Below are 16,277 nucleotides of genomic sequence, written 5' to 3'. Positions count from 1 at the left end.
GGCTCAGCTTCTCCATCCACACCCAGCCCTAGGAGGAGTCTGCGAGAATAAGTGGTATTGAGTGGGGAGCCTGGTGCAGCGTGGCCTTGGCGGGTGGGAGTGGCAGTGGTGACCGTCCTCAGAGCCAGCAGGCTGGCCTTCTGCCTGTGCTCTGGGACTATGAGGCCCACCTTCCAGCAGCGGGTTCCATGACAGACTGGTGGGGAGAGTCTCCGCAGAGCCTGAGGCAGGTAGCTCTTGAGCTGTACTGTGTTTCCAGTGCCACTGTCCTCTGGGTGAGTGCGTGGTGGGGCGTGAGGCCAGCCCACCCTGCCATGCCCCTGTTCCTCCGGGACCAGCTCCTTCCCGGGAGCCGGGCCGAGGCTGCTGTCAGCCTCAGTCATGGCCTGGGAACAGGCCTTCTGGGTTAGGCAGGCTGGTTCTCCCTCCATGTCTGCCTTGTTGCCCGGGGCTGGGCAGCGAGGACTGCTTGGCCCACCATGCCTGCTCCAGGGACTCCTTCCCATGTCTCTCTGCTGGATCAGCCCCACTTGCTCCGCATGAAGGACAGAGAGGGACCTAGACTTTGAAGTAGCTTCAGATCCCTGGGGGTCTCACACTCAGTTCCCTCAGAGCCATGAGGCCTCTTAGGGGGCCCCTTGGACCTTTTCCCCTGGCTCTCAGAGCCCTTTCACGGGTTCTCCAAGAACCGTCTCCCAACCACAGTCCTAGAGAAGCCATTAGTTGCTTTTTGTTCTGGCTTTTGAGGCAGTGGTAGACCTCGTCAGAGAGGGCAGCAGGAGCCTGGAACTCCTGCTAACGTGTGCTCTTCACGTGCTCACCCAGAGGATGGTGGCTTCTGGCCCTGGACTCCCTTTCTGGGTGGGTGCCCGGGAAGACCCCTCCCCACCATATCAGCTCCAGCCAGGTGGCTGTGAGCACGGATGTTGTGAAGACAGATGTGGCGCCCATGGGCTGCCCTGGCTTCGCACAGACAGCCCGGGCTTTGAAAACCAGAGTCCCCGAGGCAGATGGAAGTGCCAGGGGGCTGGTAGGCCACCCATGGCCACCAGGGAGCGCCACTGTCCACGTTCAAATCCACTGGGAAGCCAGGGACCCAGAGTCGGATCCTCCCTTGTGTTCCACTGGGTCTGAGGCTGGCCTTTGCAGTGCTCCCGTGTCCCCGGGGACCCTCAGCAGCATCACCCCAGGGGCAGAGTCAGGAGGGGTCCAGGGTGTGCCTCCAGTGGGTTCTGATTGGGAGGACAGCTGGGACACCCCTCCTGCGCCACTGCTGCCTCCCACTCCCACCATCTGATCAGGGAGTGGGGGAGTGGTTCCTGAGGTAGAATGCCCTGTGGTCATCCTCAGAACCTTCTGGAGCGCCTAAGGATGCCCAGGCCTGGGTTACCCAGCTGCAGGCAGGATGCGGAGCCGGCCGTCCCAGCGCTGGCCAGAAGAGGGCAGCGTTGTCCCAGGATGTGTGGGCAGGCCTCCTCCCTGCTGGAGGCTATGTCCTGCTGCCCCTGGGGCATGGTGGGGGGCAGCCTGCCCAGTTAGCAGGAGACGCCTGTCCCAGCCCCATGCTATGTCCTCTCCCCATCTCCTCTCCTCTCCCGTCAGAGCTCAGGGGCCTCTATTTCTCCTTGCCCTGTTAACAGCCTGATGCCCTGTCTCGCTTGCCTTGCCCCGCTGACTGGCAGAAGAGTGGACACAGCGCACAGGGACCGCAGCCCTGCTTCTCTCTGCCCGGAGAAATATGGGCTTTCCTCCCAGGGAAGCCCCTGGAGACATCTGACTTGTTGCTGGCGTCAGTGGCCCCTGACGCCGGCCACATCACACCCCCAAAGCTGACCCATCCTTAGAGGAGGGGACAGGCCTGTGAGGGGTCGTGGCCAATGCAGGCTCTTTCCCTAGCTGGCCACCCTTCCTGCCACCAGTGCCATTACCCCCGGCTCCTTCCTGCTCTTGTCTCATTCTCAGTTAGTTCCGTAGGTTTGACATGGACTAGATGTTTAACAGCCTGGGGGGTGCCACCCTACCTCACCCATTCGGTCCCAGGCCACCATGCACCAGGCCTGCAGGCTGTGAGGGGTGGGCACCGCTCACCCCAGGGCCCCAGCAGTTCCCTTGGTATCCCGCAGGCTGTGATGGGGCGGTCCTGCCTGTTCCCAGGAGCCACTTGCTCTGTCTTTCTGTCCCCTGCAGCCCCAGGGAGGGGCGAGTCTGTGTCTAGGACCCACCCCACTCCCCCAAGCTGGTGGCAGGGCTGGACTGAGGAGGGCTCCCCCCAGCTGGTGGCGGGACCAAGGTGAGGGAGCCTCCAGGCCTCCCTTGTCCTGGAGCCTGATGTCCTGGTTGACTTCAGAGAACAAGTGTCCTTTTCAGAGCCTGATCCCTGGTGCCAGGCCTAGCCCAGACCCCTGTCCCCTTGTTCTCAGAGGAACACTTGACTTTCACTCAGCAGCCCCATATCAAGGATTCAGTGATCTTAAACACATGCCCAGGCCTTAGGGTAAGAGAATATTCTCGGGGGCGCACAGACCCTGCTAGCCTGGACAGCCAGACCCGTGGCTATAGCCCTCACTTTCCATCCCAGTGAAAAGCACCCTCACATTCGGGCTCCATCCCACGTGTGCAAGGGATGACCTACCAGACCAGAACCTGTCCCCACTCAGTGACTTCACCGCCCCCGGGTCAAAAAGCGCTGGTCTAGCCTGGGGGCTCACAGACATCACGGGACGCTGCTGACCAAAAAAGTGAAACAAAGCATGTGCCGGGCTCGTGACACGACTCCGGCCCTCCCCGGCAGAGGCCACCGCCCTGATGCCCAGCCCTTGTCTGCTGTGCCGCAGTGAGTGGACAGTCACTGTGTCATATACGGCCTTCCTGGGGACATGACCCCACACAGGCGCTCCACTACTCCCCGCGCCATCTGTAGAACGGGAAACACAGTTCTCCCCAGACACACAGGATGCCCCCAGCCCGAGCCTGTACCCCCCAGGCCTCACGGGCTCTGGGGCTCTGGGGGCTGGTCACTTGGGCAACTTTCCTGTTCGCCTGAGCCCCAGAGGAATAGCTGTCCCCAGGGCTGGGGTGGGGAACAGGGATGCCTGTAGAAGGTACTGGGGAGAGCTCTGCTTGATGAGTCAGCCCATGGCCTCCAAGAGATGGCCTCAGCCCCACCAGTCACCACGGGGCCTGGGCATCCCGCGGAAGGGCAGGCTGGTGGCGTAGGTGGGCCACATGCCTCGTCTGGAGGGGCTGTCCGCTGTAGGACATGAACAGGAAAGCGAGCAGCACGTCTTCCTCTCTCATGCTGAGGTCTGGAGGGAAGCAGGAGTTTCCTGCTTCTCAGAAATCCCCTGGAACGCAGGCTGGGGCGGCGGCGAGTGGAGGTCTGAAATGCTCCTGCCACGGCAGACAGGCCCAGCTCCAGGCTTGGGTGACAGGCGGACGGGGGTGAGGCTGCAGCTCGGAACAGTGAAGAGTCAGACTAGACACTGAGAGCCTTGTACGTGCACAGCAGCGTTTCCCCAGGATGCTGCCCAAGCCTGCATCACTGGCCCGACCATCTCAGAGGTCTTCTGCTTCGGGGCCGGCCAGTCCCCACGGTGGGGCCTGGGGAGCTGAGTGGGGCTTGGAGAGGGCCGGGCTGAGCCAAGTGTGGCGGGCGGCCCGGGCATGAAGCTGCCCAGGAGGAGCCAAGGGAAGACAGAACCTCTCCTCCCGGCCAGAAATAGAACCAGATAAACACATGTGAGCAGAGGCACGCCAGCGTATTGCCTGGAGATGCGTAACGGCTCCCAGATGTCTTAAATTATCACATAGTGTCCCTCTGCCAAAGATGGTAGCAGCCAGGTGGGTGTCCCCAAGCAGCGGGGGAGGGGGATCCTGAGCGCTCAGGGGAGTCAAAGGATGACCCAATTCCCCACTGTCGCTTTGTGCTGGAGGACGAGTGAAGTGGGCACAGGGGAGCTGGAGGGAGATGATTTATGGAAGACACGGCTTTCGTCCCAGGATTCTGGAGGGCCTTGAATCTGAGTAACCTATGCGTGTAGGAACTCTGAGGGGATTTTTTTTTTTTTTTTTTTTAAAGCAGAGAAAGATAGGGAACTGAGATCACGAAAATAGACTCCAGCCCCGTGCCCAAGCAGCGCTGGGCAGGATGGAACTGGCCGCCTGGGCGCTCACTTCCCTCTGCCACGAGCGGGCGGGCCTCACCCAACAAAGCCCAGCGAGGTCTTCTCGAGTCTGAAGAGTAAACCCAGGCTGGCCAAGGGGCCCCCGGCACCCCGTCCCACGTTCTCGCCGTGTTTTTGAGAAGCGTGTCTGGAGCACTGGGGCCCGAGTCTCGTCTGCCCCAGAGAAGCGTCTTGTCTCCACTGCTCTCCGTGACTCCAGACTTCAGCGTGCCTTGGGCTTCCTTGTTTCCTAAATAGTTGCAGTTCTGTTTTTCTCTGAGATCAGCACAGTCCAGCCGTCTGCCTTAGGGGTGCCGCTGCAGGTTGCCATCTGGTGGGGTGGCCCCCACAAGTCTGTGTCGCCCCAGCCCCTAGCTGTGTCCTGTCTGCTCAGACCACTCTCAGACGTTCTGAATCAACAAACCACAAACCAGGTTCCTTTGCTGCCTTGGGGTGGGAGAGCAAATGGGAATGCTCTACTCCCAGTGTGGAAGTGGGCCGTGGCCCCATACAGATCCACTCCCCACACCTGCCTACACGCCGGCCCCGAGAGGACACGGTGGTGGTGGCGTCCCGTTCTTAAAGGGAGAAGTGCTGAGGCCCAGGGGGCCCAGTGCTGGAGTCAGGACAGGAGGGCCCGTCGCTGGGCTCTGAGCTGCTGACCCTCCTGACACGGGGTTTTGCCGGGCCGTGTTCAGAGACTCACGCTCTCTGCAGGTTAGGGCTGAGATGCGTGCTGCCCTCCTGGCCAGCTCTGGGGGGGCGAGAGTGCCCCCCCACAGCAGTCAGTCTGCAGGCAGCTATTGGCCCAAACCCCCTGTTATGTCTGGAGCCCCCCAGGCTTGTCCGTTCAAGGCCTCTCTGTCTTGTCTTCGGGTCACCCCCAGTGAGGTCTGAGTCCCCCCACAAGCCTGCCCCAGGCAGGGTCCCCTAGAGTCTGTGACTTTGACCCGGTCTGGAGTTCTGGTTGGGGCCCTCCCCCCACCCCCTTAGAATCACCTGAGGTGTTATCTAGTGCTTTTTGCTCTGTTGACACTGTTTATGGTGTTTTGCAACCGGAAAAAGAGAGGAGATTAAAAAGCGCTCATTCGGCAGGGGACTTTGGATTCCAGCAGAGTGTCTGAGCATTCAAGTTTTTCCTTTAAAACTCTGTCTCTTTGGAGTAGCGGGTGCTTCCCGTCAGGCCCTACTCCTCCATAGGTGGGGGCCAGGACCCCCTATTCTGTCGTCCGGGTTCAGGGCCCCAAAGGCGGGCGCTCGGGCGGCCCCTGGGATGTTGGTGGAGCCGCTGGGCTCACCGCAAGGATTTGCTTTTGGGGGAGAGCACAGCCCTGCCCCGGGCTCAGGTTTGCCAGGATCTATGCAGCTGCAGACGGAGGACAGAGCAGGGCACGGTGGCAGAGGGCAGCCCCACCCCTCAGCTCCACCTGACTCTGGTCATCTGGCGCTGGGGACGCAGCAGAATCCCGGGCCGGGGCTAGACCGCTGTCCCTCAGTTGGCTTTCTCTCCATCGGCGTCATGCTTGGCTGATGAAGGGGCCGAGGGTGCTGGAGGGCCCCCTCTGTATGCCTGCTGGCGAGCGGCCTGCTGAGATCTCGGGGGGACGGGGGGTGGGGCACTGCTCCGCCTCTACACCTCTCCTGCTCTCATTTGGGGTCCCATCAGCGTGGTGACCCAGCAGCCATTCACGGATCCTGTCGCATCCCAGCACACAGAGTGCAGGGGGAGGATTCTTTCCTGCCCTTGGCCGCTGAGGATGCTGAGGCCCCGGCTCCTGGGCCTGTGCACACGGGCAGGCAGCAAAGGCGGCAGAGAGACCCACCCCGCTCCCTTCTAGCGCCACCACACTGGGTGCTGTCACAGGGGGTCTGGCAGCCAGGTGCGCTGTGCCACCCTCGTGACTTGGCAGCCTACCTCTGCTGGCTCTCAGACCCCGGCTTAGGGCCTCCTAGCCTTCCTCCTCTCCACCCCTGGGGATGCAGGGTTGCCCTGTGGGACATGAGGACTGCCACGGGCCTGACCTCTGGCCGTGGTAGAGCACATCTGGCCCATCCCAGCAGGGAGAAGGACACCGCCCTCTGCTCAGGGGGCCCTTGGTGCTGGAACAGAGCCATTGGCGGAGTTTTCACTCACACCCTGGGGTCCAGGAGAGCTGGGTGGTGTGGCTTGGCCCACCTTGGCCCCCGGTTGGGTGCCTCCATCCCAAGGCCCCTGCCCAGCTCCCGTGAGCAGTGCTGGGGCCGGGAAGTCCCAGGAGGGTCTGTGGGAATGCTCAGGTGGAGGCCAGGTGTTGAGTCAGGGCCTTGGGACATCTCAGCCCCTCCCCTATTCTCCAAGTGAGGCCCCATCTCTGGGCATCCAGATGCTGGCCAGCAGAGGCTGGGGAGGACAGGGGAGTGTGCGCGTCCATTCGGGCTTCCCTGCTCTGCAGTCAGAGGTCTCCTGAGCGAGCATCATGAGGACACAGCAGCAGGGGGAGGCCCTGTACTGCTGGTGCACCAGTGATGTGGTAAGGTGGCTGGGGCTCAGCATCCTGACACCCCCGGGGCCCAGTAGGCTGCCCCTGAGCCCTGTGGGCAAGAGTCTGGGGCAGGGGGCTTCCCAGCCTCACAGCCTCCTCTCCCCACAGCCTGTTCGACATGGGTGGAGAGTATTACTGTTTCTCCTCTGACATCACCTGCTCCTTCCCGGCCAACGGCAAGTTCACCGCAGACCAGAAGGCCATCTATGAGGCGGTGCTGCGGAGCTGCCGAGCCGTCATGAGCGCCATGAAGCCAGGTGAGGACGCTGGTGGCCGTGGGGCAGGCCCTCCACAGCCTGAATCCGTCCCCCTTCACGGGCTAAACCGGCTGAGACGCCCCGTGGTGTCGGAGCCCCAGGAGCAGCGCTGGGAAAGGGGTTGACCACCAAGGAGGGAATTGGGGAGCTTGGCCCAAAGTCACCCTGCACCCCATCGGACACCCTCCGCCAGCAAGAACCCCTGTAAGGAGGGGCCGATGGGGTGTCGGCGTGTCCCCTCTCCTGTCCCAGAGCAGGGTCCCCTCCAGGGAGAGCTTGACCGGCAGATGCCAACACCGGCATTTGGCTGGGTGTTGGGGCGCCTGTTTTTTCGGACTGCCTATGGTCTTGCGGCGCTCGGGGAATGGTGGGTGGCTGCCGCAGGGCCCTCCGGGGGCCTGGCTATGACATCCTCAAAGGCTGGGATCCGAGCTTGTTCTGAAATCAGAGGGACCATGCAGTTAGCCCGGCATCCCTTCATAGAGCCCTTCCTTAGGAAAGGAAGGTCCCCAGACTGTGGCCTCTTGAGCCTGGGGGTTGTGTGTTGGCTAAAGAACCCCGGGGCCCCCAGGCTAGGTGTTGGGAGGACTCACAGCCTCAGTCAGGAGGCCGGGTTTGAGAGGGTGTCAGTTTGAGAGGCACCCTGAGCAGCCTTTCCAGATGGCCCCCGTCTGGCCACTGGGCCCCCAGCAGAGGCCAGGGAGCCGTGGAGCGATACTGGTGGACCCAGGCCCTCCCGGCACCCTCACTGGTCGAGGCAGAGCTTGGCAGTCAGGGGAGTCCCAGGCTGGGGAACTCGGCCCCCAAGGGAAGACAAGAATGGAAAACCTGCAAGTTAAGCCCCTGCTGGGGTGACAAGGTGACAGGACTTGTGTGGTTTGGTGGCTGCAGAAGGAAAGGGGATCTTGTGTTCATCACTTGTTTAAGAAGCCTAGTCAGCCCAGGAGCGCAAACACAGGGAACCTTCCAGACGCTTGCTGCATGGAGGCAGAAGAGCATGGGATGGGGTGGCCGGTTCCCCTGTGGGGGAGGTGCAGGAAGGGCGCTGGAAGGAATGGGCTGCCCCCCCCCCCCCCGCGCGACGGGCAGGGGGAGAGGGGGCCTGACCTTTAAACCCGGGAGGCATCCCCTGTTCCCAGTGAAGTCCTGCCCGGAGACACCGTCTCCAGTCACCCGGGGGCCGTGACCCTCCCTGCTCTCCTCACTCTCTCTATGCCACTAGCCCAGTGCCGCGGGGGCGCTCCCTAGTGTCTCCCTCCACCCCGTGGCCGGCAGCAGGAGCAGTTGTGAATTTAGATGTTCTGGAGTCCAGGCCAAGGGCTGGAAGGCCTGGCGCCCCCGCCCTCTGAGGTCGGAGCCAGGATCTGCTGTGTGTGAGCCCGTGAGGGGCCCTGTGGCCCGACCCCCCACGCTGGGTCCCTCGAGGAGGTGGTGGGGTGGGCTGCAGCTCAGTGAGGGAGGGCTGGCGGGCGACCAGGTCCACACTCGAGAGCCAGGCAGGCAGAGTCAGGCCAACGGGTGCCTGGTGCTGGGGAGGGAGGGCAAGCGTTGGAGGGATGGCAGGCGGAGCTTCGGAAAGGAGATCTCTTTGTTCAGCTCCGAGCTCCGGGGTTCGGGTGAGGGCCCAGGCTGGCCTACCCGCACCTGCCCACACACCCACAGGAAAGTCTGCTGGAACATGGGTAGCACTTCCCCAGCCACTGTCCTGCCCAACTGACAGGGCTGCCCCAATCCTGCCCAGAGAGTGGCCAGCTCACAGGCTAGTCCACAGGGCCCCGGTTGCCTGAGAAGGGCCTGGGCTCTGACCCCACACTCCTCCGGGCACCTTGGTCCCATGAGACTGCCTGGCCGGGTCACTCTCAGGGCAGGCAGAAGGCCTCAAACCGGGCTAGGCTGGGCTCAGCTGAGCCCATCTCCACACACCGCATGAGGGGGGGCTCCCCCAGCACACAGTGGGGCACAGGCCGGGCCTGTACTGGGGCCTGTACTAGTTTCCTCTCCTACCAGGGCTGGGGATTGTGACGTGCTGACCACCCCACTGGCAGTTCCCCATGGCTGACCTTGTTGGGTCCCATGTGGCACCGGGCAAGCAGGGTTGCTCCAATGGGGTCAGGTCACCTCCCCAGAGCTGCAAGGAGGCTGTGGTCAGGTCAGCCCCATGTCCTGTGCTAGCGGAAATGCCCCTGGTTTGTGGGTTCAGCTGCTGGGCCAAGACACACACACACAGAGACTACACGACTGCTTCCTGCGGCCTCGCAAGGAGCAGTGAGTGGACAGCCAGGGTGCAGCTAGTGCCCAGAGGAGCCGCACAGCATGACTGCAGCACACACGGAACCTGGGATCGGGGGGCAGGAGGGCGCTCGTCCCTGTCCCCCAGACAGCCAGGGAAGGGCGGCTGAGCTCACGGAGAGGGGCTGCACAGGGTTTGAGGGCACGGCACCCGGAGAACACCACCGCCACGCCTGCCCGCCCCGCAGGAGGAGCCTCGTGCTGCCTTCTGGAATCGAGCTCTCCCTGGGTTCTGTGTCAGGCCTGGTGGCCCACCTGAGACAGACCAGTGGGTGTGCCACGGGGACCACTCAGCCCCTTCCTGCAAGGGAGGCCTGGGTTATCCCAGCAGGAGCACCTCAGAGAGGGGTGTCTGTGGGCCACTGTGGGGCCATTCTGTAGCCTCTGTGCCTCCTGCCACCACGGAGCGGTGAGGACAACTGAAGTCCCCAGGCCCCCCACAGCCTTGTCTCCCAATTGCCAGACGCTCCTCTCTCTCTGGGCTCACCTGCCCACCCTGGCCTCCTGCGCTTAGGCCACAGGCCCCCCCCAAGCCCCACACCTGACCCCAACCCCCCCCACCGGGGCCCTGCAGAGGCCCTGGGCTCAGGGCCCCACTGCTCCTGGGCTGTGAAAGTGGTGGGGGAGTCTCTGTCTATGCAAATAAGCCCCCCATCGCTCCCTCACTCCAATGAGCAGGTGTGCACAGCTCCCCCCTCTCCCTGCTCTGCAGCGGTTAGGGTCCCGGTCACCTGCATGGAGGGGAGGTGCAGCCAATGTGAGGAGAGAAGGAGGTGCCCCTGTGGCCCGGCACATGTCTGCCATGGCCTGTGGTGGGGGTGCCTCTGCCAGCTTTGCCTCCCGACGGGCTGGAGTGGCCGCACTCTCCTGGGGCCTCTCCTTAGAGGTGGCGACACATGCAGGGGTGCGGTAGACGGAGGTGCGGGGACAGCGCCACGTGGGCTTCCTCTGTGGCAGGAGTCAGGGCAGGGAGGGCTGACTGGTGAGGGCCTCCATGTGGCCCTGCCGCCCTGAGAGCCCCCTGCTGGCTGTAGGGTGGTGGGCAAGTTCCAACCCTCCCTGGCCTTTACTCCTTGGGGCTCTTTGCGGCGGGAGGGGTGGGGGGGTGGCACACAGGCTTTAGGAGCGGCCATGCTCCGCTTAGCACGGAGGCGCCTGCAGTACGGAGTGCACACTGTCCCTTCCTGCAGGGTGAATGGGTCCCTGGAGGTCCTGGCAGCAGATGGGTCTGGGGGGGTTGGTGGCTGGAAGCCCTCAGCCCCACGCCAGCTTGGCCTACCAGACAGCTCCCTGCAGCCCACGGGCCTGCCCTGGGACCCAGCCCCGCGCCTTGCTTGCAGCACCCCCAGAGCCTGGCGCACACAGGGTCTCCTGAGGGCCGTTGTCTTTGGATGAAGTGAGCTCTTTGTCTAGATTGTGAGGCTTCAGCTCTGCGGGCCTTCCTGGCCGAGCTCGGGCCTGAGCCCGAGTCTGCCGCATTCTGGGCAGGAGGCCTCAGCCACCAAGGCTTTAAGGAGCCAGCCTGGGCCTGGGCCTGGGACCCGTCGGGTGAAGGTGTCGCCTGAGGGGCATCAGGGGCATAGAAGACCAGCTATGACCTGGGGCTGTTCTGGGCACACACTGGGGCCCGGGCACCAGGGCTCTGGCCCCTCGGAGCCCACAGCCAGATAGAGGGTGGGAGGCACAAACCCAGCTGCTAGGCTGGCACCCTGGGGTCTGAGTGCTCAGAGGGGCAGGGGCACACAGATCCTGGGCAGGTGAGGTGACAGCACCGGCTGCAGCCAGGGTTCCTCCTCAGGCCTCCATTGGTCAGGCACAGAGCAGTACCTCCACCTCAAGGAGAGGGTCCCTCCTCTCAGCGCGCAGGCTTCGACCAGGCCACAGCGGGGCCTATATGCCGTCCTCTGGCAGGAAGAGCTCTGACAGCACAGGAAGGGGCAGTCAGGGAGGGCTTCCTAGAGAAAGCCTTAACAGAGGCCCACAAGAAGAATGGGAGTGAGCACGGGCAGGGAGGGGCTTGGGCAGGGAGGGGCTTTGGCAAGGTGGTCCCAGCTAAGGGGTCATTAGGTGGAAGGCACAGGGCAGTGCCAGCACCACCGGGGCCGGGGGCGCAGGGGCGGGTGAGAGGGAGGCCAGGCTGAGGAGCTTGGGGTTCTGTGCACAGGGCAGGGCCCAGCTTCGTGCAGAATGCAGGGGGAACGAGGTATTGCAGGAAAGCAGCAGGAGGCCCACAGGGGTCAGGAGTCAGATTCAGGAGATGTCCAGGGCAAAGGCAACAAGCTTCGGTGCTTGCTGGAGGCAGGAGGGCGGGCAGGGCTGGTGACACCCAGTCTGCAGTGTGCTCCCCAGTGTGGCATCCATCCCCAGTACGAGCGGCCTGAGGGGCCTACCGGGCCTTCCGGCTGGCTGGTCACGTGGGTCCCGAGGTGCCTGCTGGTTGCTGACGGAGGGCTCGGGGCAGGGGGCGGGGGGCGGCGCATCCACTCCTCCAGCCTAGCCCAAGGACAGCAACCTTCACACACTTCAGGGCCCCTGCCCTGGCCCAGGGTGTCGTAACCAGCATCCGGGCCAGACACTGGGGCCAAGTTGCTGGAGGTTGAATCACTGTCACAACCCTAACCACACACAGGCAGCAGCCCCCTGCCAGCCACGAGCGCGTGTGCAAGACTGGCCCCGAAGAGCGCAGGCCAGGAGGACGGGAGGCGCCGTGGGGACCGCCTGGGGCCCTCACGTCCGGCCCCAGGAGGACAGGAGAGGAGCCGAGCTGCCGGCACGGAGTGTGATTTATACCTGACTCCCCGCTCTGCCGAGGCCACAGCCCACTTGGAAGTCGGCCGGGCTCAACATCAGGCCACTTCCTGGGGCTCCCCTCTAGCCACCCAAAAAGGCCCCCGCCCAAGAGAAGCGGAGTTGCTGTGGAGCCGGGGTGTCAGCCGCCAGGGATGCCCTTCCTCCGCCCCAGGGGCCAGGCCAGCCAGGAGCGAGTCTGCAGAACTGCCCGGGGCGCTTTTCGGCCTAGAGCCCCCGAGACAGGAGCAGAACTTTGGGACGAGCCTGCTGTATTCTCCCTTGAACCAGCGTTTGCTAGGCCAGGCCTGGGGTGCCCAGGGGAGGCAGCAGCCCTCTGGTCCAGAGACAAGAGAAGCAAGCTGGCAGGCCTGGCTGGGGGACAGGGTGCAGGGAGGGAGTACTGGCCGAGCCCCAGGGGCTGAGTCGCAGGCAGGGGGCTGACTGAGGCCTCCGTGTGCTTCTGTGACAGGTGGCCTGGCCTGGGAACGGCAAGGTAGACCCGGTCGGCCTCGGAGGAGCGAGGACACGAGGCTCGGGCTGGTGCCCCAGGAGCACGGCCAACATCAAGGGTTGAACCGGCATCTGGGTGGGCCAGTGACAGTCTCGGGAGGCTACTGACCCCTGGTACAGGCCAGAGCCTCTGTAGGTGGCTTTCTAGGGCCAGCATCGCAGTTCTTTTTGACAAAGAGAGGCATCTGAGGCTCAGGGAGGTGGGCGAGCTGCTGAGCAGGGATCCAGTGCCCAGCTTTCCATTTGAGGATGCCCAACCGTCCCAGAGCCTCGCACCTGGCTCTGCCTCCAGGGCTTAGAACCTCCACTGTGCGTGCGGGTAAAGCCAGAGCCCGGGATGCCACCTCCTCCATTGCACCCTGTGGCCCTTGGCAGGTACAACAGAACAGGACTCAGGAGCTGGTCTCCAAGGAAGCTCTCTCTAGAGATGGGTCTTCTCCTCTCGGCCTCCCTGTGCCTGTGGCCAGGAGCTGGCCACTGCCCCAGGAGTGGGCCTCCTGCTCAGATCCTGGGGAGGCTGGGTCAGCTCTGTGCCTCTGTCCAGCCCAAGACCCCGACTGTGGGGCCTCTGGCCTGGTGTGGAAGGGGCCCACCTGGAGGCCTGGAACCCAGTGCATGTCTGAGGGGCCATGCCCCATGTCCCCAAGTGGGCTCTCATCTCTCTCTCCCCCTGGATAGAGCCCTTGGAATTCCCCCTGCCAGCCACAGAGTTTCAGAGTCCTGAGCCCAGCCCTGCCGGCCCAGCCCTTGCCAGCACAGGGCCCAGCCAGGCCCCCGATGGTGTGGAATGCCAGGGTGCTCCTCGGCAGCAGCCGTCATCCGTCATAGGCGTGTGGAGGGTGTGGATGGCAGGGCGTCGTGGGGATGCCTCCTGGGAGCCAGGCTCGCCCCCCACGTGGAGGGGGCCATGAGAGCCGGCCCTGGCCTTTCTGGCTGGAGCACTGCAGAGGGGTGTGTGCCCTCACCTTGTCTGCCTGGCACACTGGCCTCAGCCGGCATGTGGCTGCCCCAAACTCAGCCCGGTGGGGTGGGGCAGGGAGCTTCACTGGCCTCCATCCTTGTGGGGTGCTTAGGCTGAGTGCCCAGTGCCTCAGAGTGAGGCTGAAGGTGGGGACTCCGCAGCCCCATGGGCAGGGCCATCGTGCCCTGGCAACAGCTAAGGCTCTTTGCGGCGGCTGTCTTAGAGCCCTGGGCAGAGCCCCTGGAGCTTGCTCACCCCGAAACTCGATGCCTAGGGATGTGCTCTCCACGGTGACCTTTGCCTCAGAAACATGGGACAAAGATGAGTTTGATCAGGAGTCTGGGGCCTGGGTGTCTCGGCTGCCACGGAGATGGTCCACCCCTGCTCGTAGCGGGCAGGGCCACAGACCCCTGCCAGCCAGGCCGTGCCCGCTGCACCTTCACCCCGGAAACCTTTTTTCCCCACAGTGGCTCCAGGTGTGAATCAGCCCCACTTTGGGGTGTGCAGGGATACCCCCCCATAGCCTGACGCTCTGAGCTTGGTGTGGGGCTCTCTGAGGCTGACCCCATTTGCTGGGGACAGATGCTTTTGTCCTGCGGCTGCTCAGGGATCTTCCTGGGCTCCCTGGTCCCAGAAGCCCTCACTGGCCAAGGGCAGACGTGACATGGGCTGGGGATTAGACCTAAGCTGGGCATCTGGCCGTGGGCAACAGGAGCCTACCCCTGAAGGTGCGACGGAGAGAGAGGAAGGTCTTGAGATCCCCAGTTACTGCAGGGAAAGCCCTGCCTTAGAGCTGGCCCGGGCACGGCACCTGCGCCACCCACTTCCAGCTCTCCCGCCTCAGCTTGCCCGGGGGCTTCGTGGGTCCCACAAACCTTCCCTCGGGGAGCCTCGGCCAGGCGGCCAGGCTCCACAGCTCATCATAGCCTCCTTTGGAGCCACAGGGGTCTGGTGGCCTGACATGCACCGCCTGGCCGACCGCATCCACCTGGAGGAGCTGGCGCGCATCGGCCTCCTGAGCGGCAGCATTGACGCCATGGTCCAGGCCCACCTGGGAGCCGTGTTCATGCCTCACGGGCTCGGCCACTTCCTGGGCATTGATGTGCACGATGTGGGAGGCTACCCCGAGGTAAGTGTGGACACGTGAGTGTGAGTGGCCCTCCCCAGGGCTCTGGGAGCCAGCTGGGGTGGAGTAAGACAGGTCAGAGAAAGAGAAATGGGGTCCCAGAGCACCCCCTGCCCCTCCTCTCCCTGCACCCATTGCTTTGTGCTGGCCCTGGGCTGCTGTGGGCACCAGCGGGGGTGGTGGTGAGGGGTGTTCCCCAAAGTGTGCCAGCATGCTGCCTCTGGTGGCCCCCGCCTCAGGGCCTGGTGGCAGATATGTGTGCTCTGCCTGGTGAGCCCCGGGCTATGCACAGGGTGGGGAGCCCCTCCCCTACGGGGAGGTAGATCTTTGGTTCCCACAGAGCAGTGGGAACCCCAGAGCTGAGTCTTCGTGATACCGCAGCCATCGTGTCCTGCCTCTGGCTTCACACAGGCCAGGGCGGTGAGGCACTGCCATGAGGCAGCTGACCCAGGTCCCTCCTGGGACAAGCAGAGCCCAGCGCCCCTCACGGGCCTGGCAGCAGCCCCAGCCCAGCACGGCCCCGTGGCCTCCTGGTCTGCAGGCCCTCCAGGCCCCCTTAGCAGGGGAGGGAGGCTTCTGTGGGCATTTCCAGACAAGGCTTTCCCCTCCCCTTCCTACCCGCTGATTCTTGAAAGGACCACCCAGAGGGTGCTTTCAGCCAGCCTTGGGGAGGCCCTGCCCGGCAGGTGGCTGCAGCCTTTCCGGGCCCCGGGTGGGTGGGGGTGAGCCCAGCCCTGCCTCCTGGCCCGGAGCCCAAGGTGCAGGGGGCTGATTATGCAATCGGTGCACGCCCTGGGGCCCACCAGCCGGTTAGCCAAGACTAGGCCGGGCCTGTTGGCTGCAGGGTATTTTGAAAGCACGAAGGATGATTTTGGGGGGGGGGGGGGGAATTGCTCAAGAGAAGCATTATTATTCAATTATTTTTTTCCTCAAGTGTAAACAGTTAAATTTGGAGAAACAAAATCAGTTTTAATTTCCTAATTTCTATCCATCACATTGTGTACAGGGAGCCAAGAGCAGGGCCTTCCAGACATTGTTAACTGAGATTCGTTATTCATTAGTCGCCAGAGCGCTTTTTTTCCACCAGAGAAAATTGGCAGCAAACTGTTTTATCTTTTCCAGTAAGCAGCCCTTTGTGCTCGCAGAGTCTATTCTTTTGACAGATAAACATTGTAGAAAAAATATGGCTTTTCCTATAAAAGTCATTTGTTTTATTTCAGGCCTTCAGACACATCTGGGTCTCCTCCGCTCTGTAAAGGCAGAGGCCCCGTCCGGCCCGCTGCCCTGGCGGAAGCTGGTGTGGACGCGGCACGGGCAGGCGCCCCCAACTGCCGCCAGGGCTTAGGGCCTGGAGCTGGAGGGAAGGGAACTCGGCCTCTCCCCTTGGGGGGAGCTGCTCTCCACAGCGCAGCCCCCGACACCCCGACACTTTGCCAGGGCCTGCTCGGGTGGCCTCCTTGGCAGGAAACTCCTGGGAGCTAATGCTCTGAAGGGATAGGGGTTGGTGGGCTGTGGCAGGGGCCTCTCCTTCTCTCCCCTCACCCACCATTGGAGGGCTGGTCCTGAAATTTCCAGAGGACTTGTTTCTGTCCAAGCCTGAGCAGACCGCCCTCCCCTGGGCACGCCCACAGAGTGGCCCAGCCGGTGCCCATGGTGCCT

The 16,277-nt window shown here is 63.4% G+C and overlaps 1 protein-coding gene across 1 annotated transcript in view; it reads left to right on the top strand.

The window, feature by feature from the left end:
* The window catches only part of PEPD (peptidase D), a 108,656-nt gene that overhangs the window by 89,943 nt on the left and 2,436 nt on the right, over positions 1-16,277 (top strand). Inside the window, exons 12-13 of the mRNA XM_059153728.1 lie at positions 6,794-6,942; positions 14,437-14,621. Of these exons, the coding sequence (XP_059009711.1) occupies positions 6,794-6,942; positions 14,437-14,621 (334 nt within the window). The remainder of the gene's footprint in view (positions 1-6,793; positions 6,943-14,436; positions 14,622-16,277) is intronic.

The sequence above is a fragment of the Mustela lutreola genome, chromosome 16, assembly GCF_030435805.1.
Source record: "Mustela lutreola isolate mMusLut2 chromosome 16, mMusLut2.pri, whole genome shotgun sequence".
Taxonomy (NCBI): domain Eukaryota; kingdom Metazoa; phylum Chordata; class Mammalia; order Carnivora; family Mustelidae; genus Mustela; species Mustela lutreola.
The sequence above is the reverse complement of the archived record's forward strand: the minus strand, read 5'-3'. Positions and strand labels throughout refer to the sequence as shown.